General features: G+C 60.6%; 2 protein-coding genes across 6 annotated transcripts; both read left to right on the forward strand.

Moving 5' to 3' along the window:
- Positions 1–645: 645 nt before the first annotated feature.
- On the forward strand, positions 646–4,177 carry CD79A (CD79a molecule). Its single transcript, XM_080645531.1, has 5 exons — positions 646–932; positions 2,401–2,703; positions 2,908–3,026; positions 3,587–3,655; positions 3,773–4,177. The coding sequence occupies exons 1-5, from the start codon at positions 854–856 to the stop codon at positions 3,884–3,886; spliced, it is 684 nt and encodes a 227-aa protein (XP_080501657.1). The 5' UTR covers positions 646–853; the 3' UTR covers positions 3,887–4,177.
- A 1,046-nt stretch (positions 4,178–5,223) lies between these two features.
- Positions 5,224–23,415, forward strand: ARHGEF1 (Rho guanine nucleotide exchange factor 1). Of its 5 annotated transcripts, none has more exons than XM_080645482.1 (30): positions 5,260–5,357; positions 9,490–9,535; positions 9,623–9,706; positions 10,147–10,260; positions 12,325–12,423; positions 12,662–12,704; positions 12,931–13,177; positions 13,577–13,606; positions 13,841–13,940; positions 14,082–14,178; positions 14,281–14,316; positions 14,525–14,662; positions 15,397–15,499; positions 16,723–16,890; positions 17,201–17,346; positions 18,640–18,786; positions 19,069–19,151; positions 19,295–19,420; positions 19,555–19,669; positions 19,782–19,882; positions 20,050–20,127; positions 20,345–20,420; positions 20,497–20,664; positions 21,211–21,298; positions 21,435–21,521; positions 21,858–21,928; positions 22,014–22,100; positions 22,468–22,631; positions 22,711–22,813; positions 23,081–23,415. In XM_080645482.1, exons 2-29 carry the CDS (start codon positions 9,503–9,505, stop codon positions 22,792–22,794), a joined length of 2,913 nt encoding a protein of 970 aa, XP_080501608.1. In that variant the 5' UTR covers positions 5,260–5,357; positions 9,490–9,502; the 3' UTR covers positions 22,795–22,813; positions 23,081–23,415. The 5 variants fall into 5 exon arrangements, with proteins under 5 accessions (XP_080501610.1, XP_080501608.1, XP_080501607.1 ...); XM_080645481.1 differs by lacking the exon at positions 5,260–5,357 and adding an exon at positions 6,440–6,543; XM_080645484.1 differs by lacking the exon at positions 16,723–16,890 and having other exon boundaries at positions 5,224–5,357.
- The last annotated feature ends 691 nt before the right edge of the window (positions 23,416–24,106 follow it).

The following is a 24,106-nucleotide window of genomic DNA, read 5'->3' on the forward strand; positions in this document are numbered from 1 at the left end:
CCCTTCCTCTCTGAAATCAATAAAGAAATATATATTTAAAAAAAAAAATCAATGGAGCCCTAGCTGGGTTGGCTCAGTAGATAGAGTGTCGGCCTGCAGACCAAAGGGTCCCGGGTTCAGTTCTGGTCAAGGGCACGTACCTTGGTTGCAGGTTCCTCCCCGGGTTGGGGGCATGCAGGAGGCAACCAATCGATGTGTTTCTCTCACATCGATATTCCTGTCTTTCCCTCTCTCTTCCACCCTCTAAAAATCAATGGAAAAAACACCGTCAGGTGAGGATTAACAACAACAACAAAAGGCGTGGAAAGGGAAGTCACCACTTAGTCATAGAGCCCGCTGGCTTGCCTCATTTATTCCTCATGAACATTAACAGTAACCAACATTATGAGCACCTACTATGTGACGGGTGCTATGTTCGGTGCTGTGCATGCACAACACCTCGCCTTTAAGTCCCCATTTCCAGCCCCACGAAGGGAGCACACAGAGTTTCAGACTGGGCACAGGTTTTGCCCAAGGCCAGTAGGGACTAAGACTAAGAAAGCTCAGAGTCTCTGCCCTGACTGCCTGCACACAGCAGGCACCCAATGAGGAGCCAGACCCTGAACTAGCCTCTTCCCCCGACCCAAGCACCCTCCCCTCAGGGGACTTGTGGCCACCACAGGTGCAGGGAGCAGTTCCTCTCAGCTCACGTGGGAAGCACACTGGCAGGAGCTGCCCAGCAGTGGGGCCAGTGGAGCCCATCTCCGGGAGGGCTGGGCAGGAAGTGGGGTGGAGTTCGGGGCCTGCGGAGGTGGGATCTGGTACCTCAGGACTGCTGCAAGCCAGACCAGACGGACCAACCCACTGGGAGAAGATGCCTGGGGGTCCCGCAGTCCTGCAAGTCCCGCCGCCTGGCACCATCTTCTTCCTCTTGATCTCTGCTGCTGGCCTGGGTATGCGGCTAACAGGCGGGTACCTGGGAGAGGAGGGGGACTGCGGAGGCTGGAGAGAGGGCACAGGCAGAGAGCAGGGCTTCAGGAAAGGGCAGAGAGGAGACAGCAGGAGGGGAGCTGGGAAAGGCCTCCGTAGAAACTGCATCTGTCTGTTGGCTTGACTGTTCCAAACAGGCCTAGGGGAGGCTGGAGGGGGCTCAGCGATGTTAAAGGGGCACCCACCGCCTCATGGAGGGAGGCAGGAGCCAGAGTGCCTTCCCTACCCTGTGCCTCAGATCAAAAAGAGGAACTAGGGTTGCCCTTGACTGAGCTTCAGAGCTGGGGGCAGAAGGGGACCTTGGGGTGCACTCAGCTTCAGAGTGAAGAAAAAGCTTTCCCTTTCTCTGCCTGGAATCCCAGTCACCCCCTGCACAGGGAGCCCCTTCTCAGTGCTGGGGGAGGGGTGCCTCCTGATACCACCCTCCCTCAGCAATGCCAGCTGTCAGGCTATGACCACCTGTTTGACCCAGGAGTTCAGAGAGGCAGCTGGTCACGCGAGGTCACACTGGGAGCCAGGAATGGAGCCCCTGCCCCTGAGGTTGCTGCCTCTTTCCCCACATCTTCCTTCTTGCCTCTTCCTCAACTCCCCCCTTCCTTCCCAGAAGAGGCAGAGCAGCCATATGGACTGGCTCTGATAGCTGGAGCTTCCCAAGCCGGCGGGGGGGGGGGGGGGGGGGGCGGGCCATCAGCTCCCTCTAGCCACCCACACTGCCGAGACGCTCCCCTAACCCCCAGCCCAAGGACTAAACTCAACCCCTGACCCCCAGGTTGACACATGCAAGTTACAGAGAATAGGGGCGGGCTCAGAGACACAAGACAAGGCAGACCCAAACTGGCAGGAAGAGGCCCGGGAGGCCTGGTGTTTGCCTCCTCCTAGGCGCCCCTCCCCCCCCCTTGCCACCCTGGCTGCCCTGGGCCTCTGCTGTCCCACCTGAAAAACGGCATAAGGAGACAACCTTCTTCTAAGGGTTTTTTGAAAATGACAAAAGGTAGTGTCAAGTGTGGGGCTGGGCTGGGCTGGGGCTGGGGCTGGAGACCAGGAAAGCCTTCAGGAGGAGGTGATGCCCAAACTGATTCTGGAAGTTGCTGCGGGGCAGGGGCACTCTGCCACCGGGGAACTAAATATCCACATGCAAGAGGTGGCACTGTGTCACCATCCAGGTGTCTTCCTCTCCTCCCCCAGGACGTCCTCAAACCCCCCCCCCAAGGTATGTCCTCTCTCTCTTCTCAGAGGTACCTCTCTCTCCTTCCCTAGGTGCCCCCTCACTCCCTGTCCCAACACCGTGTGTCCTCTGTGCCCCACACCTCCCTCTCCTCCCAGGAGGGTCCTCATACTCCCCCCACACACCCAGGAGTGCTGCAGCTGCAGAGGCTCGGGCTGGAGCCTGTGTCCCCATCCACAGTCCCTGAGCCATCTGCCTCTTTGCAGGCCCAGGAGGCCAGACCCTGTGCATAGACGGGGGCCCGCCATCGGTGACGGTGATCGTGGGGGAGGAGGCCCGCCTCCCGTGCCTGCTCAACATCAGCCGCCTAGGCAGCCGCCCTAACGTCACCTGGTGGCGAATCCTCCAAGGCAACTTCACGTGGCCCTCTCAGCTCCACGACTGGGACCAGAGCAATGGTGAGCTGACCATCTCATCGGTGAACAAGAGCCACAGAGGCCTGTACAGGTGCCATGTTATGGAAAACCGCAGGGAATGGCGCTCCTGTGGCACCTACCTCCGTGTGCGTGGTGAGTGCCAGGGACTCTGGGCCTCCTGTCTGGGAAGTGGGGAGGGAGCCAGTGCCTGTATCGCGGGCATCCTTGCTCCCGGCTCCCACACACTTACCCATTTCTCACCTGTGGAGTGGGGGCTTCAGTGGGGCCTTGCTAGTGGTGGGGCCGGGGGGAACAGGGCCAGGGGCCAGGGCTCTGAGCAGCACCCCCTCCTCACAGAGCCGGCCCCCAGACCCTTCCTGGACATGGGGGAGGGCACCAAGAACAACATCATCACAGCGGAGGGGATCATCCTGCTATTCTGCGCGGTGGTGCCCGGGACACTGCTGCTGTTCAGGGTGAGCCACCTGGGACCAGGCCCTTGGAGTCTGAGGGTCCCCACCCAAAACTTGGGAGAATGACAGCCCCTGCCACACAGGGCCAGGGCGGTAAACAAATGAATGCAATGACAGGATTCCACACGGTGCTGGGGGCGCTGCCTTGCTCAGTCTCCCCTCGGCTGGCTGTCATCATTGCCCTTCTCTAGGGATGTTCTCACTCTACCCCCGCCCCCCTCCCCGCTCAGGGTGCTTTACTCCCCCGACACAGGAGTGCTGTGGCCCTCCAGACGTAGCCAAGGCCAGGGAAGATGGGGCTGGGGATCCTCCCAGCGTCTGTGACCTGCAGTTTCTTTGGGCCACAGGGCAACCATAGCTATTTACTACTGATGTTGTTCATGGAGAACAACTGGGCAGTGGGGACAGCCAAAAGAACACTGGTTTGGACCCAGAGAGCCTTGCCACTTACCCAATATGTGGCTTTGAGCGAGGTCCCTTACTGGCTCTGGGAAAGCACCTCCTGACATCTAGAAGGGCCTGAACACATACCCCTACCCACTGAGACTCCCAATCCCCCACAGAAACGATGGCAGAACTTGAAGTTCGGGGTGGACGCCCGGGATGACTATGAAGACGAAAATCTTTATGAGGTAAGTGGAGGGTGGGGACAGGTGAGGAGCAGGTGCATTGGGGGCCTCCTGGGGGTCCTCTGGGGAAGGGGCCCAGGCATCCGGACACTGAGGCCCACCACCATGTGTGCACCCCAGGGCCTGAACCTTGATGACTGCTCCATGTACGAGGACATCTCCCGGGGCCTCCAGGGCACCTACCAGGACGTGGGCAGCCTCCACATCGGAGACGTCCAGCTGGAGAAGCCGTGACCAGCCCCTGTCTGCCATGCTCCCAGCTGCAGTGTCTCCCCTGCTCCCTGGAACCAGCTCTTTTCACCATCGTTCCCGGGAGGGTCCTGCATCAACTTCCCCCTGGGGCGTGTCCGCTCTTCCTCCTTCCTCTCCCTGCTGCCTTTTCCAAGCTCCCACCCACTCACTGACCCCGCTGGTAATGAGCCCTTAATCACTGCCTCTAGGGGACTGATTGTAGCAGCCTCGGTGTCACCTCCCCCTCCCTGCTCTGTCATGGCCACTTAGTTATAATAAATGCTTCCCAACTGCAGACCTTAGCAGGAGTCATGGATCTCAGGGGGACCACCCACCCTTCTCCCCTGGGACCCAGCAACCCAGGCCTCTAGTCCCCTCCTCCCTCAGACCCAGGAGTCTGCCCCACTCTTCCCCCTTACACCCTTTTACACTCCCCTCACCCGCCTCTGCCTCTCCCACTACCTGAGAGCAGGGAGCCAATCTTGGCTGCCCCCTGAAAGAAACAGAAGTGTCTTGCAGAGGGCTCCACCCCAGGCATGTCTTCCCTGAGCAGGTTGGGGGGACAGGAGGGAATGGAGGTGACCACGTACATTTACTTATGCATATTTAAGTCTCCGAATCACAGGGGACTGTCTGGTGGGGCCAGCAACGAATTCTTCTATTGCCATACCTGTTATCTGGCAGTGGGCTGTGGCAGGGGATTTGGAGAGTCTGTGGCCCTAGCTCGGGGAAGGGGAGAGATGGAGGGGCAATGACAGAGAGGCACAGATATGCAGTTTCTGAGACAGAGGGGAGAAAGACTGAGACACAGAGAGTGGCAGAGACGGAGCGAGTGAAGGGCAGGGAATCAGAGGGGATACTCAGAGCGATCGCAGAAAGAGATGGAGGGAAGAGTCCACAGAAAAACGGACATAGAGAGGAAAGCAACAGGTGGGGAAGGGAGTCGGATGGCTCTGCAGAGACCCAGATGGGAAAGAGGGCTCCGAGGGAGAAAGTGACAGAGAGGGAGGGGACGGGCGGGGGGACCAGGACGGAGAACAGGGGACAGAGAAAGAGAGACACAGGGAGGGAGGGACACGGACAGAAACACAGAGAGACAGACGGAAAGGGGGATGCTGCCAGACGGAGGCGGACGCGGCCCGCCGGGAGGGGACGGCGGACACCGGCAGAGGTGAGACGTGGAGGCCGCGCCCCGCAGATCCACGGCCGGACCCGCAGGACGAGGCGGGGCGGGGCGGGGCGGGGCGGTGCCCTCGGGGGCCGGGCGGGCGGCGAGAAAGGGAAGGAAGCGGAGGTGCCGGGCGGGAGCGGGGCGCGGGCAGGAAGCGGGGAGGGGTGGCGGGGCGGGGGCCTCCGGAAAAACGCCCCAACTTCCTGCCCCGCCAAAGCCAGGAAGCGGGAGCCGGGACTCAGGGCCGGGATCGCCAAGCCCGACCCCGGGCGCCCGCCGGTCACCTCCCCGCGCGGACAACAGGTACACCGTCCGCGGCCCCGCCCGCTCCTCCCCCCGGCGGCTGGGGAAGTGGGAGGAGGATGGAGGGGGTGGGGCGCGGCCGGCCGTGGAGGGGCCTCCTCGGCGCCGCTGAGCCGGCCGCCGGCCCTCCCCGGGCCTCAGTTTTCCCACCTGTCAAAGGGGCAAAAAGAGGAGAACGAATACCTGTCAAGTGCAATAGGTGGGGGAGAGGCGTGCGAGGCGGGGCCAAGGCCTCCAACTGTCCCGCGGAGGATGGAGCTCACTCCCACTGTGCGGGTGGGGAAACTGAGGCCCGGGAGCAGAGCCGACTCGCCCAGGGCACACACCTGAGATAGTGGAGCTGGGCTTTGAACTCGCAGGTGCTTTCCGCGCTAAGCGCCGCCTTCTAACCTGCTTGCTTTAGGACCCCGTGAGAAAAAACACGACAGTTAACTACGTCGTAGGCCGCTGTGAAGCTGAAAGTTGCAGAGAGCTGTTTGAAAGCGTTTTTGGAAATCTCTTTTTTTTTGGGTGGGGGGGCACTAATTATACCCAGAGAGCTGGGTTGTGGGGGACAGAGCTGGCGAACTTCGCCCATTGTATAGATGGGAAGACTGAGGCTCGGAAAGAAGTAATTGCTTATTCCAGATTACACTGCATGTCTGAGGGAAAGGTACGCTCGAACCCAGGGTTTTTGCTTTCCAGACCAGCGGGAAGTGTGCCGGGTGGGGGTGGGGATGCGGAGAGACTTCATGTACAAGCGTTGGGAATTCAACTGATCTCCGAGTTAGGGAGGTAAGATAGGGTGGGGAGCCCCGTCCGGGAGCCTAAGGGCCGAGGTGACTCTGAGATCTCAGATTGAGCCCTGGCTGTCGGGCTGGAACCCTCCTCACCTCCCGCCCGAGAGGAGGCGGGGCCCAGGGGAGTGACGGGAGCAGTCGAGATACGGAAACGCTAGCCCTCCAAGGCAGGCCAGAGCGGCCCCATCTGGCCAGCGTGGCGCAGTGAAGAGCTAGAGTGTCCGGCAGGAGGAATAGAGTCACCTGTCAGTAGCCGGGCTAGAGCGGCTGATGGGAGGAGTGGAGTTAGAATCAAAGGTGGCCTCGGAGGCGGCTAGAGCGGCTTGGGAGGGGAGAGGGGGGACCGGGAACCGGCGCTCGGAAGCTTCGGTCCTGGCAGCTGCGGTGGTTTCTCCGACCCGGAGCAGGTGAGGGACGCGGCCCCCGCGGGCGTCAGACCCTGACTCCGCACGTCCGCCCCAGCATCCCTGGAAGTGCATCCCGCCACGTTCCCTGTAGGATTTGGGGCCCATGTAGACTCGCCACGTCCCATATAGCTTTTGGGGCTCATGTAGACCCGCCACGCTCCATGTAGATACAAGGTTCTACAGACACCCCAAATTTCTGCTAGCCCCCTATGGAGACCCGGCTCCTTGCAGACGTGGGGTCCCCAACTAGGGGACCAGTAGCATCCCCTAGAATCCAGGGCCCTGTAGATCCTGGGTTTAGGAACCACCACAGGCCCCTAAAGAATTCTGGTCCTCTTTTAAGTCTCCAGAGATCCCATAGACTGGCTACTTTCTCCATGGTTTCATGATCACGTGTGACCCACCATGTGTCAGATGGAATCAGGCCCCTTATGGAAGCGCCTTCACTCTATGTTAGGTTCTACAAGTCTCCCAGAGGTTCTTAGAGACCAGGATCATCCATTCAATATCTTATAGACTCTGAGCCCTGCATAGAACCCAGGTGCCCATGCTGCCCCCCACATGTGCCAGCTTTGCTCTAGGATCTCCACCCGGCCAGCCCCATATACATAGCACCCCCTCTGCTGGACCTCAGGCCTTGTCAGTTACCTACAGATCCATTTGACAGCTTCAGCCTTTGTGGCAGCCCCTCATCCCCCCTATCCCCTAAGCATCCAACCCCACTCCCCCATCCTCCCTCAGCCCCAACCCTCTGTGGCACAGCAGAGTCCAGCCTGCATTCCTGCCAGGCCACAGTGCCTACATATCCCTGACTTTCCCAGACCATAAAGAGACCTCATGTGTCTCGGCTTCGGTTCAGATTTTAGTTTCCTAAGGTTGGGGTTCCCCATGCTCTGAAGCAGCACATTCTGGTAGTTAACTGCATAAACTCTGAAGCCAGGCTGCCGGGCTGAGTCCTGTTCTATCCTTATGAGCTGTGTCTGAGTTTCCTCTGTAAAATGGGGGTGATGATAATGACCTCTTGGGGTCACTGAGAGGATTAAGTTGGTTAATACCTATAAAGCAGTAATGCTGCCACTTGATGGCACTTAGTGCACTTTAAGCCTTAGTCATTATTTCATGCTGCGGCAAGGGATAAAGGAGATAATACATGCCAAGTGCATGGCCGGGGGGCCTGCCTGGCATTCGCTCAGATAACCTGCGTCTTCTGTGCTCTTTTGGAACCTCCCTGCTTCTGTTGAACCTGTCCACTCCTAAATGGGATGTTCATGGTCATGTTTTCCAGCCCAGAGGTTGCAGCTGGCAGCCCAGTGAAGGTTCTCCATCTCTGGTGGGAGTAATAATAGCATGGGCTGCTTGTGGTTGTGAGGGCTGAGGTACTGTGTGAGAAGCACTCGGAGCAGTGCTGGCACCCTGTGCGTGCTATGTAAGTTTAGCTCTCATAATAAATAATTACTATGATTTTTCTGCCTTGGTTTGCAATTTTATTTATGTGAACATTTAACAGTGCTCAAATCTTAAATTACTCAAATTTGGATGTTGGACACCTACCCTTTATGGAAAAGAATAAAAATGATGCTTGCTCAGGTGAACCCATGGGGTGGCATTTGGACACTTGAGGAAGCATCATTGTTTAATGATCATAATCAAAATTATAGCTACCATTTACTGAGTGGTAGGGAGGAGGCCTATGGAACAGGGGGAAGGGTGGGTCTCAGGCAACTAGGGTTATAAATAGCTCTGGGCTGTGGGGAGAAGTTCCCCCCCGCCCCCCCACTGGTCCACCCCACTCTTGTTTCCACAGCTCTTCCTGCCTGACATGGGCTCTTGTGACATTAGTCAGATTAATTAAGGACACAGAAGGTATCGGTGGAAAGACACAGGGAGAAGTGGAGACTCTAAGGGAGATGACATGGGAAAAAGAGATATGAAACATTGACTCAGAGAAGTGCAGGAACAGTGGCTACAGAACCCAATGTGGGAAGACAGAGGCAGAGATAGATGAGGGGGAAAGCAGGGAGCAACAGACACAGGATGGGGTCGAGAGGAGGGAGAGGAGGCAGAGACGGGGGAAATGAGACAGGTCTGAAGGAAGGGAGAGAGAAAATGAGGAAGAGAGGCAAAGATGAGGTAGATTCAAGGGAGATATAGCCAGGGAATGCTGTCTGGAGAAAGGAGAGCCAGCAAGACAGACGGACATAGGCGAAGGAGACGACACACCTTGGGGATGAGCGGTCTGAGGACTGGTCCTTGTTTTTCTAGGACTGGAGGCCAGAAATATATCAGATCCTGGAGGGAAAGAACTCCTGGGTTGGGGGACTCTTGGTCCTTGAGGGAGAAGGGTTCAGAGTTTGTTTTCTTATGCGGAGAGAGTTGGGGGTTGGAGGATTTGCCATTGTGACTTCCTGTCACAGGAAGTGGGGCTGGTGGGTTCAGAGGCAACATCCTGCCCCAAGCCTGTCACACATCAGAAGAGAGCCCCCACACACCCCATTTATATACCTCCTACCTCCCCTTTAACCTTCCCAACTCTGCTGGCCTGCACGCCTTGCCTCCCCGGGGCCCAGCCCCCAGCCTCTCCTCCTCCTCCTCAGACCCAGGAGTCCGGGCCCCAGCTCCTCCTCCCAGAGATCCCAGAGTCTGAGCTCCAGCCCCCTCCTGCATTAGGGACCCCAAAATTGCAGGCTATCATGGCCACAGCTCTCTCATGGGCCCAGGCTCCTGGGACTCCAGCTTCTCCCCCAACAAGTCTCCCTGTCCTTGGGCTCCCCGCCCTGGCTGGCCTCTGAAGGGCTCTTTGTCGCCACACAGAGGCCCCATTGAGCTGTGGAGGCCCAGATGGGGAAAGGCTGTTTACTCACCTTCACACCTGGGCCAGAAATCTGTGAGTAACCTCTTGTGCCACCTCCTCCCATCCCCTAACCACGGCCCCTCCTCTTCCCCCAGCCCTGCAGAGCCCATGGAGGCAGACAACATCGTGGTCCGAGGGGCGGTGAGTGGAGAGAGCCGAGGAGTGAGGAGGTTGGGGGGCTGTGAGTGGGGAGCACTGTGGGCTGAAACCAACCCTCCTCTTCCACAGGCCCCAGGGCCCCCCCGGCCTGGCCTGGTGCCCGTCAGCATCATTGGGGCTGAAGACGAGGATTTTGAGAACGAACTGGAGGCGGTGAGAAGTTGGAGTGGGAAAGCTTCTGTCCCTGGGGCCCCCGCCCCTCAAGTCCCATCCTCAGTGTCCCCTCCCACCTCAGGTCCAGTTCTCTCTCCTCCAATGCTGCCCCGCTGCAGCCTCTCAAAGCTCTCTCTCGTCTTTGTGGTGCCTCCTTCCTCATCCCCCATCCCATTCTTGATCCCACCCTTTTCACTCTAACCCCGACTTTATCCCTACTCCCCAGTTACAGCAGAGATCCCCATCCCATCTTGTGTGACGTATGTCTTCATCTCCTCTCATTATAATATTAAACCTCCATTCTCACCTGCCTTGCTGCCACCTCTACAGCATAGACACCTCCTCCCAGCTTGGATCCATCGGGAAGTGCCAGGGAAGGGGCAGGGTCAAGCCCAAGGCCCCTCTTCTCCCCACAGTCTCACCCCCATCCCCACCCTCAGAACGCAGAGGAGCAAAACAGCCAGTTCCAGAGCCTGGAGCAGGTGAAGCGGCGTCCAGCCCACCTGATGGCCCTCCTGCAGCACGTGGCCCTGCAGTTCGAGCCAGGACCCCTGGTGAGGATGGGGCTGGGTAGGCGCAGGCAGGGTGGGGCTGGGCCCGGCCAGAGTGGTCAGTGTGTTAGGCCAGTGAAGATGAGCCAGGAAGGTCTAGAAAACAGATCCAGAAAGCAAAGCAGATCTAGAACTAGGGAGCCAGAGGGACCACCGTGTGATCCAGACAGGATTGCAGGTGCCCGTATGAATCTCAGTGAGCTTTAAGTGCAGGCTGGGAGAGCACACGTCGCAGGGCCATGAGAGAGCAGCAGAATCCAGGAGCCGGGGAGAAACCATGCCCCGCCCCTCCTGTGCCTGTGGCAGTGTCACCCATCAGTGCGGACTTCCTCAGGGACTCTAGAAATTGGACCCTTCTCTCCGTGGCCTTGGAGGTGCCGCCAGTCAGTCATTGCACCTGGGCGCATCCATCAGCCTCCTCGGATCTAGGTGGCGCACCAGCCTTGATTCACAAACAAGCAGCCACCACAAGCAGCCCTCGAGGCAGATAATCGAGGATCCAGAAGCCTCCTGTATTGAAAACCCCCGCGAGCTACAGGTGCAGAGCCATGCTGTGCAAAGCACCTGGGACTCCAGAGGACCCCGCGGGTGATGTAGGAAGGAAGAAGCTCTGTGGACAGCGGCCCCATCCCACGAAGCCCCGTGCAGCCCCGCGCAGGCTGAGAGCAGGGTGATCCCAGGGCACTGGGCTGTACTGGAAATGCCCAGCAGGACCCTCCAGAAGACAAGGAGGCTGCGGAAGTGCCAGCGAGGGATGCCCAGGGATGCGGAAAGAAGGGCATGTAGACTGACACTGAAGCTTCAGAAACTGGCAGGAGATTCGGAGATTGCCTTCTCTCCAGAAAAGTGCAGACCCTCGCCTGGTGCATGGAGGTTCCAGCCTCCTGAGCCTGGGGTTTCTAGAACTGAGCGCCTGGGACTCAGCCCAGGTTCGGTGCTGACTGCCATGTCCTTCCACAGCGTAGAACCCGAGGCCCGAGGGCCAGGGCTTGGCTGAGGTGATCCGGATGGCCTCAGCGTTTTGGGACTTGTCCTCATTCCGTTCCCTCGCTTCGCTGGTTGGAGGAGCAGCGGAGGGGTCGTTGCGGTCCCGGGCTGCTTCCCACCGGCCTTTCATGGAGTTTTTGCCTTGGGTTGGGGGTGGGCAGTGACATAGTTGTTGCAAGTGTTTACGGAGTCCCGCCCCCAGTGGGCTGAATCCTTAGCACACTGAGACAAGAGCCCCCAAGGAGTCAGGACAGGTTGGGGTCCCCACTGCACTGCCAGCGGCTCCCAGCACAGGGCAGCCCAAGGAAATGCTTCACGAATGAATAAGTGAGCCCCCTCACCGGGGCCTGCGTGCACTGGCCCTGTCTGAGACCCGGATGAATCAGCACCCACACCCCCTCCCCCGCCACACTGACCCTCAAGTCGCTCACAGTATCTCTAGGCAGTGGAGTCTAGTGGAGATAGGCTGCCTGGGTTCCGGTCCCGGCTTTGCCACTTGCTAGCTGTGTGACCGTCAGTAAACTTGAGCTCAGCTTTCTCATCTGTGAAGTGGGATGATGACATCCCTATGAGCTAACAGGTTCGTGTTTACAGAGGGTTTAGATTACAGCCGTGGGCAAACTACGGCCCGCGGGCCGGATCCGGCCCGTTCGGCTGTTCTATCCGGCCCGCGGAGCCGAAAGAGCGGAGGGTTCTCTTGCTCTCCCCTCTGCTCCTTTACTTTGAATTTATATTAGTTCACACAAACACTCCATCCATGCTTTTGTTCCAGCCCTCTGGTCCAGTTTAAGAACCCATTGTGGCCCTCGAGTCAAAAAGTTTGCCCACCCCTGGTTTAGAAGGTGTCGGGTGGTAGTGGCAGCAGCGGGCAGACAGAGCCACAAAGAACCATTCCCCAGGAAAACACTTCCCAGTTGCTCATGGTGGCCCCAAGGGAGGCCTTCGAGAGAGGCAGGCTTGGGTGAGGGGCTTGTGGAGATCAGGGAGCACACTTCTAGAGGATCTGAGCCCCGAGGTTTTCCAAGCGGAGGTGTGGTTTGGGTGGCTGGGAGAGAGGACAGGTCACCTCTGTCTCCCCAGCTCTGCTGCCTGCATGCGGACATGCTGGGCTCTCTGGGCCCTAAGGAAGCCAAGAAGGCCTTCCTCGACTTCTACCACAGCTTCCTGGAGAAGACCGCGGTGAGAGGCACCTTCGAGGGCCCAGTCCCCTCTGCCTTTGGCCCTGGAAAGCCACCTATACCTCCCAACCCCCATCCCGCTGAGGGCAATGTGAAGGACATCCTGGGCCAGGGAGCCCCTGTGCCAGCCTGGCCCTCCTCCCGCCACTATTCCCTCAGACCACCATTCCTGGGGCACCTAAGCTGCCATCCCATCACTGCCCAGTCCTCCCCTTCACTCCATCCTCTCTCCTGAGCAGGTTCTGCGGGTGTCTGTCCCTTCCGCTGTCGCCTTTGAACTTGGTAAGGAGACGAGAGGGGACTTTGGGATGAGGGAGAGGGCTCTAGCAGGGGCCAGGCCTCCCGGAGGCCCAGGGCGGGAGGCCACACACCATGCTCTTGGTCAGTGGAGATTCCTGTCTTCCTCCTGAAGCAGCAGCCCAAGGAAGCATGGCTGTTGGAGTCCGAGGGTGGGTGGGGAGCCAGGGCCCGGGAAACTGGCCCCCAGCCCACAGCCCTATCCCTGCAGACCGCACGCGGCCTGACCTCATCTCCGAGGACAGCCAGCGGCAGTTCGTGCAGGAGGTGGTGCAGAGCCAGCAGGCAGCCATCAGCCGGCAGCTGGAGGACTTCCGATCCAAGCGGCTCATGGGCATGACACCCTGGGAGCAGGAGCTGACGCAGCTGGAGGCCTGGGTGGGGCGGGATCGCGCCAGCTTCGAGGCCCGGGAGCGGCTGGTGGCAGAGCGGCTGCTGGCCCACTTGGAGGAGATGCAGTGAGTGGGCCAGCCCCTCCCCAGCTGCCCCATCCATTTCAGGGCCCCCCCTGCAGCTCCACATTCATGTCTTAGCATCTCCCCTTGACCTCTGGGTCCCACAGCCCTGGCATTTTAGTTCATCTGGTTTTTAGTCTTCACTTCCCAGCTGTGGGGTCTCTCCCAGTTTCCAGGCCTGTCCAAGGCCTATATTCAGGCCTGGCACTTGGGTCTCGTCCTTGTCGCTCCTGTCCTTGGCTGCACCCGGATGAGATCATCTCCTTCCCAGTTGCTTCGGTAGTGCCCTCTCTGCCTCTCCCCTGTCCTGTCCCAGCTTCAAAGGGACAGCCACTGGACATTTGTGCTGGGGGAACAGGGACCCAGGCTTAGCAAGCTTGTCTCTCTTTTCCTTCCTCACAGACATACCATCTCTGCCGACGAAGAGAAGAGGTGATGGAAGCAGAGAGACAGCAAGACAGGCGTTTTAGTCTCCTGGGCCCCAGGGAGGAGGCTGGGGCGCGGGGTCCGGGTTCGGCCACGTCTCTGGTCTTGTCCCCTGGAGCACTTGCCCCTTTCCTGAGATGTGCAGCAGGAAGTGGTTGTGGGGTGGGGGTGGGAAGCGAACTCGGAAGGTCAGGCTCTGGGGGCGCAGTGCGCAGGGTCCTTACCATCCCCTCCCCACAGTGCCGCTGTGGTCAACGCCATCAGCCTGTACATGCGCCACCTCGGGGTGCGGACCAAGAGTGGGGACAAGAAGTCGGGGAGGAATTTCTTCCGGAAAAAGGTGCTTCCCTGAGGGCTCAAACCTGGACCATTCCTCCCCAGAGAGCCTGTGGGAGCCTCACAACTCTGCCCCTGGTCCAGCTCCTCTATGTGGGTGGCTCAGAAATACCAGCCCCCTCTGCCCTCCCCCCACCTCTCGCAGGTGATGGGGAACCGGCGGTCAGATGAGCCCACCAAGACCAAGAAAGGACTGAGCAGCTTCCTGGACGCTGCCCGATGGAACCGGGGAGAGCCCCAGGGTGAGGTGCCCGGCCTCGCCTGCCCTGACTTCCCCACACCGCCTCCCCCCCGCCACACCGCCTCCCATCTCACGGTCCCATTGGTCCCATCTCTCATTTCAGCCCCAGATTTTCGACACCTCAAAACGGAGGCTGATGGTAATGTTCCTGAGGCCAGAGCATCCATTTTGGGAACCTAAGAGGGGAAGATGGGTCTGAGGGCGGAGGGGGCTGGGGGCTGGCTCCTGGGTCTGCAGGAGGAGGAGAGGTGGAGAGGAACGGCTGGAACACAGCATCTCGATGCCCCGGCCACTGTGGATGAGTTACTGGATCTCATCTCCCCCTTCCTCCCTCAATGTCTCCCCAGCTGAAAAGCCAGGCCTCACAGAACGGAAGGGAGGCCTGGGGGTGCCCTCCCGGGACCGGAATGTTGGGGCCCCTGGGCAGGACTCCCCTGGAGTTTCACTGCAACCTGTGTCCGGGGACAGCCCTGACCGGGAACCAGGTGAGTCTCCTGGTCCCCATGGCAAGAGCACCCTTCAGTTCTCCCCGCAGGTCCCTCCCTTCTCCCGTCCTGCTCCCGGGCACCAGTGCCATTCATAGAACCGCCCTTCCCTCACATTACCCCTTCCTCGGCTTTCCTCCCAGGCTCTGACCTCTGTCCTGGTGACGTTTCCCACATCCTTGGACTACATTTCCCATCACCCCCATGAGTTCATTTCCCAGCACCTGCTCTGAGTACATGGCCAATCAGCCCCCTTAGATGGTGACCCGCCAGCCCCATTAATTTCCTTTCTCACAATCCTTGTGTGGCACTCAGTCCCTGGGACCTCAGCTGCTTGGCCAGGTCCACGTTCAAAGCCCAGCTCTGAGGCTTACCTTCGCTGTATCTTGGCAGTCAACCCCTCGCTGAGCCTCAGTCTCCTCATCTCTACATGGGGTATATGTGTCCTCTTCCCGAAAGTCCTTGCTGAGGGTCAGGAGAACAGATGGATGCTTCGAGCAGAGCATCCAGTCTCCCCACCAGTTCTTTGGGCCCCAGCTGTGTTCTCAGAGGCCTTTCCATCTGTCCGTCCCCCCTGAGCGTACAGAACAGCCACTTGGTGTCTGCCAGGCACTAGATGGGGCAGTAGGGGATGGTCTTTGCCCATCATTCCACGGCGGAAGAAACAGACCCCCAGAGTGGAGTCTCTGTGCCAAAGGGCCTCCCAGCCAGCCCTGCTCTGCCCCACACCACAGGTGATGCCTCCCCAGAGCTGGGGGACCCGCCCCCGCAGGGCCCCGCCAGCCTGGAGCCCCCAGCGCCCCTGGAGAGCACCGAGGAGGGTCCTGATACAGAGAGGTACCCAGGCAGGGGTCTGGGGGTGCTGAGCGCAGGAATCGGGGCTGGGAGGATGGGTGTCGGGTCTTGCTGCCATTTGCACCTGCTGTCCCCAAGCCACCTCCACTCTGCCCTGCTCTCCCTTTCTGTCTTCTCCCTCTTTCCTTCCCCTTTTCATCATCTCTTTCATTCCTTTTTCCTCTTCTTTTTTACAATTATTTCTCCTTCCTCCTCCCTCTTTCTTTTCATCTGCCTCTGCTCCTCCCACTCTTTTCCTCTCCTCCCCATGCCCTTCCCCCCTCAGCTGCCCCCCCCCCCACCCCTTCACTTTCAGCCCTCCCTCTGCTCTTTTAAGCCTCAGCCCACGGCCTTGCTCCTGCTTCCTGGTGCCCCTTCCCTCAGCCCTCCAGTCCTCTGTGCTCCGTGCCTGGGGGCCCTGTCCCCCTCACAGTTGGGGGGCAGGCTCTGCCCCCTGCCTGTCCTTGTGCAGCCGCTTTGGGGACCCTTTGGTGGATGGGGGAGGTGAGTTGGGTTCCATCTGGGTCCACCTCTGACCCTGTGCCCCTCTCTCCCCAGAAGGTGGAAGAGGTGGGTGCCTGGGCCTTGGGTCAGGGGGCAGGGCTAGCCCCTCCCCCACCTCTCCCAGCCCCTCCCCTCTCCCCATTGGCCACCCACTCCCCTTCACCCCTAAGAGGGGTGGGTGGGGACATCACCCTCCCAGCCAAAGAGCTAAGTATTAAAATCCCCTTTCTCCCACCCCAACTCCTGGCTCTGCCCCCACCCCCACCTCAGGGAAGGGAGGGGTCAGTCCTGAGTTCCACACTGGGTTCCCCTCCCTTCCCCACCAAATTTCCCTATCCTTCCTGACCACCCCCTACTGAGCACCCCTAGATGCCACTGCTCCTTCTGACTCCTCTCTTCTGTTGCATGTTTGATTTCTGTCCTGGTCCCTGTCCTGGTCTCTGCCTGTCTCCATCCTGGTCTCTCCCTGCCCCCGTCCTGGTCTCTCCCTGTCCCCGTCCTGGTCTCTCCCCGTCTGTCCCTGTCCTGGTCTGTCCCTGTCCCTGTCTCTCCCTGTCCCCGTCCTGGTCTCTCCCCATCTGTCCCCGTCTGGTCTCTCCCTGTCCCTGTCCTGGTCTCTCCCTGTCCCTGTCTTGGTCTCTCCCTGTCCCTGTCCTGGTCTTTCTTCGTCTCTGTCCTTGTCCTGGCCTCTTCCTGACTGTATCCTTGGCCTCGGGGTCCAGGCTATCGGGGCGTCTGGGGCGCTCGGAGAGCCTGCGGGTGAGTGACCGCCGCCGGCCTGCCCGGGGCAGCCTCGGGGCTAAGGGCCGGGGTGGGGGCCGCTCCCGGAGCGACGTGGACATGGACCCCAGCTCTGCCACGGCCGTGCTTGGCCCTGCCCGACGAGCCACGTACGTCACTCCAACACCCCCCCACCACTGAGTCAGCCTGGAGAGTCAGGGAGGATGGGGGCTGGGGTGGGGGTCAGTGACAGAGTCACACAGAACTGGGTATCGATGCTGAGGTCACTGAGGGCCTGCAGTGGTTCCAGGAGAGGGTAGGACGGTTCTTTCTAGAAATCTGGGGCTGCTCTGCAGCATGGGCCACCTGGGGACACAGATGCTGAAGACGAGGCGGGGGGGCTGGGGGGCAGGCACTAGGAGTCACGTCTCCTCTCTGGGCCGCCCTAAGCCGAGCCTTGACCAGGCCTCTGTCCCACAGCCCCGAGCCCGGAGATGAGGGGGAGCCAGGACGGTCAGGACTGGAGCTGGAACCAGAAGAACCCCCTGGCTGGCGGGAGCTCGTGCCCCCCGGCACCCTGCACAGCCTGCCCAAGAGCCAGGTGAAGCGGCAGGAGGTCATCAGCGGTGAGTGCCCTCCTGCAGCCGTGTGACCACGGGTGAGTTCCGCGCTGCAGAGAGGAGGCGGTGCAGGGGGATGTCCGTCTGCCATGGATTCGATTCGGCAGGCAGCGTGAGAGGCCGGGCCCTTTCTCACGTAAAGTAAACTGGAGAACACCGCTCCGCGCCAGGATGCTGCTGGCAGAGACAAGGACGTTCCCGAAGGCGGGAGCAGTGCATACGGTGCGGTGCTGCGGGCAGGAGCTGTATATACAGCTGTGTTTCTGGCGTGGCCTTTGCTTCCCTGTTTGTGAGACGTGGGCAGTGATGGTTCCTGTCTCAAGGGCTGTCAGAGGATGAGACGTTCGCGTGGGGTGTTTAGCACACGTGGGGCAGAGTGAGAGCAGCGAGCGCAGCTGCTGCTGTTACGCGGTCCAGCCGCTGGGGGTCCGTGGGAAGAGTGGGAAGAAGGGCTGCTTCTGGGCAGAGGTGAAGGAGTCTCGTTTTTGTCTCGTTCTTTTCTGTGGTCTTGAATTGTGTGTATAAAGGAGCTTTGGCAAAAAGAGATGCTTTTGGAAGCTCATTTGGAAGTTTACTTGGAGAAGGTACTCATTCGGGATTTTTAAAGCAGTAGGCGAATGCTTTTTAGGTCACAGATCCTCCTAAGAACATGCTTGAAACATAAGCAGTGCTCTCAGAGCTTTCTGGAATGATGGAAATGCCGATACTGCCTGTGCAACACTGGCACCAGCAGCCACACAGTGGCTGTTGCGCACTTGAACTATGGCGAGGGCACCCGAGGGCTGAAATCTGTGTCTCGTTCCATTTTAATTAATACTTGAGCGAAACGGGGCTAGTGGCTGCCACATCTGAAGCATAGCAGGTTCTCACCAGAAAAAGAGGCAGAGCTCTGAGCTGCCACCCTGAGTGCAGAGGGAGTCGTGGTCCCTGAGACCAAGGCTGATTCCCTCGCTGGACGGTGGGGCACGGAACACAGCTGCCAGCTTGCTGGCCATGGGGTGACTGGGTCGTCCTGGTTTGCCCGGGACTCTCCCCGTTTGGGCACTGACACCCCATGTCCTGGGAAGCCTGTGGTGCCAGGCAGCCTGGGACACGTCGGTCGCTCTGGCTGGCGGCCACCGCCAAAAAGGAGAGGCGGCGGTTGACGCATCCTCAGTGGCAATCTCGGGCAGATGACCTCAACCCCAAGAGGGCTGTCCCCACCCCGTCCCTTTCTCCTCATCCTCCCCGCCTGCCTCTGAGACTGCCCCCCATAGCTGGCTCCCTCCCCAACCACACTTCCTTCCTGCTGGCCCACAGAGCTGCTGGTGACGGAGGCGGCCCACGTGCGAATGCTGCGGGTGCTGCACGACCTCTTCTACCAGCCCATGGCCGACGGGGGCTTCTTCCCCCTGGAGGAGCTACAGAACATCTTCCCCAGCCTGGACGAACTCATCGAGGTGCATTGTGAGTGCAGGGCCACCGCCCTCCTGCCCACCCCACCCCTGGGCTCCTCCTCCGAGGCCTTGCGCCTAGACTTGGGGGTCTAGCCTGCTCTCCTGGACCCCCAAGTCTAGCACTGGGGTCAACCCCACCCAACCCCTGGAGCTCAAATTCCAGGGGGACAGCCCACTGGCTCCAGGGATCAGGCAGACACACCTGCAGCCCCACCCCTGCCAGCTTCCACCAGGCTCTATATGCAATCTTGGGGGTCCTGACAGCACCCCCTATCCTGACCGTCCCCCACAGCTCTGTTCCTCGATCGCCTGATGAAGCGGAGGCAGGAGAGCGGCTACCTCATTGAGGAGATTGGAGATGTGCTGCTGGCCCGGGTGAGAGCGCTCAGCCTAGCTCCGCCTCCCCCATGCCCGCAGCCAAGAACCCAGAAGCCAAGGGCCTGGGCCCCCAGCCCTGTCCTTCTGTCTGGGCTTCAATGTCCCACCTGAGACACCCCCTGGCCTGAATCTCGCTATAGTTTGATGGTGCCGAGGGCTCCTGGTTCCAGAAAATCTCCTCCCGCTTCTGCAGCCGCCAGTCATTTGCTTTAGAGCAGCTTAAAGCCAAGCAGCGCAAGGAGCCTCGTTTCTGTGCCTTCGTGCAGGTGAGGCAGGCTGGGGGCGGGGGGTGGGGGGCAGAGGGGCGGGCGCTGGGCCATGGTCCAGGGAGGAGGGGCTGGTGGCCTGACCCAGAGGCTAGGCCCAAGCGTGGGCCACCTCAGCGCTGCTATCCCCTTAGGAGGCCGAGAGCCGCCCGCGGTGCCGCCGCCTGCAGCTGAAGGACATGATCCCCACGGAGATGCAGCGGCTGACCAAGTACCCCCTGCTCCTGCAAAGCATCGCGCAGAACACAGGTACGGCCCTGCCCACTCTGCTGGGCCCCGCTCTCCTGTCTCCCACCCTGGCCAGGGACCAGCAGCGTCCAGGCTTGGAGCTTACCAGGCCTGGTCCCTCCCTCGCCCACAGAAGAGCCTGCAGAGCGGGAGAAAGTGGAGCTGGCGGCCGAGTGCTGCCGAGAGATTCTGCACCACGTCAACCAGGCCGTGCGGGACATGGAGGACCTGCTGGTGAGCCTAGCTCTGCCCATCTCAGGGCCATTTCTGCTGAGTAACCCTCAGCTCCTCCCTTTTAGAGTTACTAGAGGTCAGGCCTCACCCTGGGCTTGTCTCCCTGGGGGACACGGTGGGGTGGCCCCAGCCCTTGGCTTGTACTTATGACGCTGCTCCTGCTCCAGCGGCTCAAGGACTATCAGAGGCGCCTGGACTTGTCCCACCTGCGGCAGAGCAGTGACCCCATGCTGAGCGAGTTCAAGGTGACCCTGCCTGCCCTCGCCTCCTCTTCCTCGGCCCTGACCCTGCTGCCCAATCATTCTCTAATGGTCCCAGGGACCCAGAGAGGCCCATCCACGCCGACCCTCCCCATTCCCCCAGCACCGCCCTAACCCCTGACCGATATCCAGCCCCCTGGTCATCTCTACCCACCCTGCCCCGCCCTGTCCTGCACTGACCGTTACTCCTTCCCATCTCCAGAACCTGGACATCACCAAGAAGAAGCTGGTGCACGAGGGCCCACTGACATGGCGGGTGACAAAGGACAAGGCTGTGGGTGAGCCCCCGGGCAGCGAGCCGGGCCTCGGGGGGGCGCTCAGGCCGGGGTGCTGAGCAGGGCCGTGCCCCTGCAGAGGTCCACGTGCTGCTGCTGGACGACCTGCTGCTGCTGCTCCAGCGCCAGGACGAGCGGCTGCTGCTCAAGTCACACAGCCGGACGCTGACCCCCACACCCGACGGCAAGACCATGCTGCGGCCGGTGCTGCGGCTCACCTCCGCCATGACCCGGGAGGTGGCCACCGGTGAGGCCTGGCCCTGGGCGCAAGGCATGGCTGCCTAGGGAGTGGGTAGGGAACCCTCCAAAGAGCCGGGGATCTTGCATTCTGGCGAAGGGGAGGCCACAGCAGAGGTTGAGAAGTGGGAAGCGTGGCAGGCTTGAGGCCAACTGTGGGAGGGAGGCCCGAGAAGTGGGCAGGGCCCTGCCATGTTGTGGGTTTTACTAAGTGAGATGGGAACTGCCCCAGGTTTGCACAGATGAGCTCACCGGGGCTGGCCAGCTCTGCTGCCGTTTTGAAGACACTTGACTGCGCTTGGGGCTGTAGGGGTGCAGGAGTGGGAGCCGGGAGCCCAGGGACAAGGGATTTGCAAACGTGTTGCCAGGAAGCTGCCCCAGGGCCAGGGGGTGGCGAGGGGTTGCCTGACTAGTTGTGGGAGCATGAGAGGGAAGGCTGGGAGGAGGGCACCTGGGGGTGGTATTGGTGACACCGGAGGGGGATTGAGTCCGGAGCCCTGAGAGCGCCTCCATTGTGAGGGCTGCCTGCTCTGAGCCCGCCTCTTTCCCCTTACAGACCACAAAGCCTTCTATGTCATTTTTACCTGGGACCAAGAGGCCCAGATATATGAGCTGGTGGCGCAGACCATGTCAGAGCGGAAGAAGTAAGGGGGGTTGAGTCCACAAACAGGTGGAGGAGGAGGGCCCGGTCTCTGAGTCCCTGGGGACGGGGTGAGGGTGGGAGGCCCTGGCACAAGGTCTGGGGGCTCTGACTGCCCAGGTGCTGGCCTGTCTCCCCAGCTGGTGTGCCCTTATCACTGAGACTGCCGGATCCCTGAAGGTCCCTGCCCCTGCCTCCCGCCCCAAACCCCGGCCCAGTCCAAGCAGGTGAGCAGGGCAGGGAGGGACCTGGAAGGCTGGGGGGGCTGGGCCTGGCTTCTTGTGTGTCCCCAGAGCTTGAGCTCTAGCCTTGGTCCATGTGCATGCCTGTGCGCACGTGTGTGTGTCTGTGTGTGTGCGTGTGTGTGTGCTGCCCCACCATGGCCCACCTGTCTTCCCACCCAGGCCTCTGCCTTCCACTGGCCGGGCTTCTCTGTCTCCCTGCCTCCCAGCCTTGACCTCTGTCTCGGTCTCCGGACCTCCCCATCTCCCCGCTGTCTCCCTCCCTGCCCCTGCCTCCCCCGAGGTCAAGGGTGTGGGGGTCACCCAGCACTTCTCCCCCAGCACCCGCGAACCCCTGCTCAGCAGTTCTGAGAATGGCAACGGTGGCAGCCGAGAGATGCCTCCCACGGATGGTGAGCCTGGAGGGTCCTCCAGTGCGGGTGGGGGTGTCCACAGGGAACCAGGCAGAATCTGACCACCCATCTGCTCCCCACCCAGGCCGGATCGAGAGAACCCTCAGCGCCCTCCTGCCCTTCTGCAGGCCCGGCCCTGAGGGCCAGCTCGCTGCCAAAGCCCTTCAGAAAGGTAGCCCCCCCTCCTTGCAGGGCTGTGGCCTGGTGCTCAGCCACACAAGCTGCGCCAGCCACATGCATGCCCCACGCCTCTCTGTAGCTTCTGTCCCTTCAGTTCAGTCTCCCTGGACCCACCTCCATCCTGGGTGCCCTCCCACCCGGTCCCAGCCCTGCCTCGGCCTCACCTATGCACTCCCTTTTGCATCCCAGCTCCATCTGCAGGCCCGGCTCACCCCAAGCTCAGCCTGGCTGGCGCCCACCCTCCCTCCCACCCACCGGCCCCTGGCTTCTCCCCTCCTTTGCCCCTCCCCTGCTCCCCTCTGAATCCCCCATCTCAACCCCTGCCCAGCCTCTGACTCTGACCCCTTGTCCCTGACCAGTGCTGTCCCTGAAGCAGCTCCTGCTCCCCTCAGAGGAAGACAGCGGGGCAGGGCCTCCCCCTGAAGGGGGTGGGGTCCCAGGGGGCGGCCCCTTGAGCCCCACACAGACCCAGGACATCCGAGAGGAGCTACTTGGCCTGGAGGAGACCATTAAACAGCTGGAGGTGGTGGCGGGCAGGTGGGAGGGGGGTGTGGGGGGGCTGACTCAGTGAGGGCCCCTCTCATGGATGACTCCCCAACCAGGAGGTGGAGGAGGAGTTTTGTCGCCTGCGACTCACCTTGTCTCAGCTGGGAGAGAACACTGTCCCCCAGTCTGGCTGTACCTGAGGCTCCCTGCCCCAGGCAGGTGAGTGGGGAGCTAGGGGGCCGAGCACTGCCAGAGAGTTACCAGGGGCCCCCTCCACATCCGTTCCTCTCCCTGTCTTCCTCTTTCTGAATCTCCCCAGCCTACCTTCGTGTCTCTCCATCTCTGTCAGTTTCTGTTTCTCAGGCCATTTTTCGCTTTCTCCCCACCCTCCCTTTCTCTCCCCTTTTTCCGTGTCTCTCTCCGTCTCTCCTCCTCTCCCCTCCTCTCTCCATCTCTCTCCTTCCTGCTTTGCTCCACGTCCCCCAGGCCTTCTGCAAGATGGAGAGACGGGAGGGCCACCACCCACTACTGCACAGCTGCCGCAGCGTATGCACCCAAGGCCCACGGACAGGGCGCAGGCTTTTGGGCCAAGTCTGAGGGGGTCCAGCTGGGACCACTGCCTCCTCCAACCTCCCGCTGGCCTTGGCCTTCTGCTTGGGGGACTCAGGGCTTCATTCCCCGGGCACCACAGTGATCACCATTTCCCGGGCCATCCCAGTATTGCCTGGGGGGCCACCCCCCATCTCCCACCCCAAGTGCCTTTGCTCTGTTTTTATATCCTGAATTGGAGGTTTATTTTTAATATATATTATCTAAGGAGAGCTCTGTGTTGTGAGGGTGGGCCCTGGTGTGGTGTCTGGAGTTCTCTCTGACTGGCATCCCCTGCCTGGGTCAGACCCACCGCGTTGCCTCTGTGCCTCTTGCCTTTCTCCACTTGTTCATTCATTCCATGTGTTAACAGTTTTCCCCCAGGCACCCCCACCCCACCCCTCCCAGCTCCCACCCCCATCCCCATGGTCACCCACAGTGCTGGGCACCCCACATCCACACTCCTTTCTGTTCTTTTATTTTTGTAGTAAACTCTGGAGGTGGCTGTTGGGGTCATGGGGAGCTGGTGGGGAGGGGAGCCCTCCTGGGCGGGGGCTGGGGGCGGGATTATTGCTCTGAGCACCCTGTCCCCAGGGGGCCTGTGTAGAGAGGGTGTCAGGATGGGCTGGCACAGGGGACACACAGCCACACAAACACACAGGTCACAGCACGGGGGTAGGGGTGGGCGGGGAGGCTGGGCGCCGTATTGCACTTTGGGAGTGGGGCCAGGTGGGGACCCCCTCAAACTGGAGCCTGGGAGGAGGCTGGAGGCCATGTTCCCTCGCCCTCTGGAGGGGGAGGTGAGACCCCAGCCTGGGGCTGGGGGAGAAGACTGGGCAGCCATGTGTCCTGCCCTGGAAGGGACTGAGGGCTGGTCCCTGGCCTCCAGCAGGGCATCGAGGGCAAACCAGACACAGAGGCTGC

The sequence above is a fragment of the Plecotus auritus genome, assembly GCF_963455305.1.
Source record: "Plecotus auritus genome assembly, chromosome: 10".
Taxonomy (NCBI): domain Eukaryota; kingdom Metazoa; phylum Chordata; class Mammalia; order Chiroptera; family Vespertilionidae; genus Plecotus; species Plecotus auritus.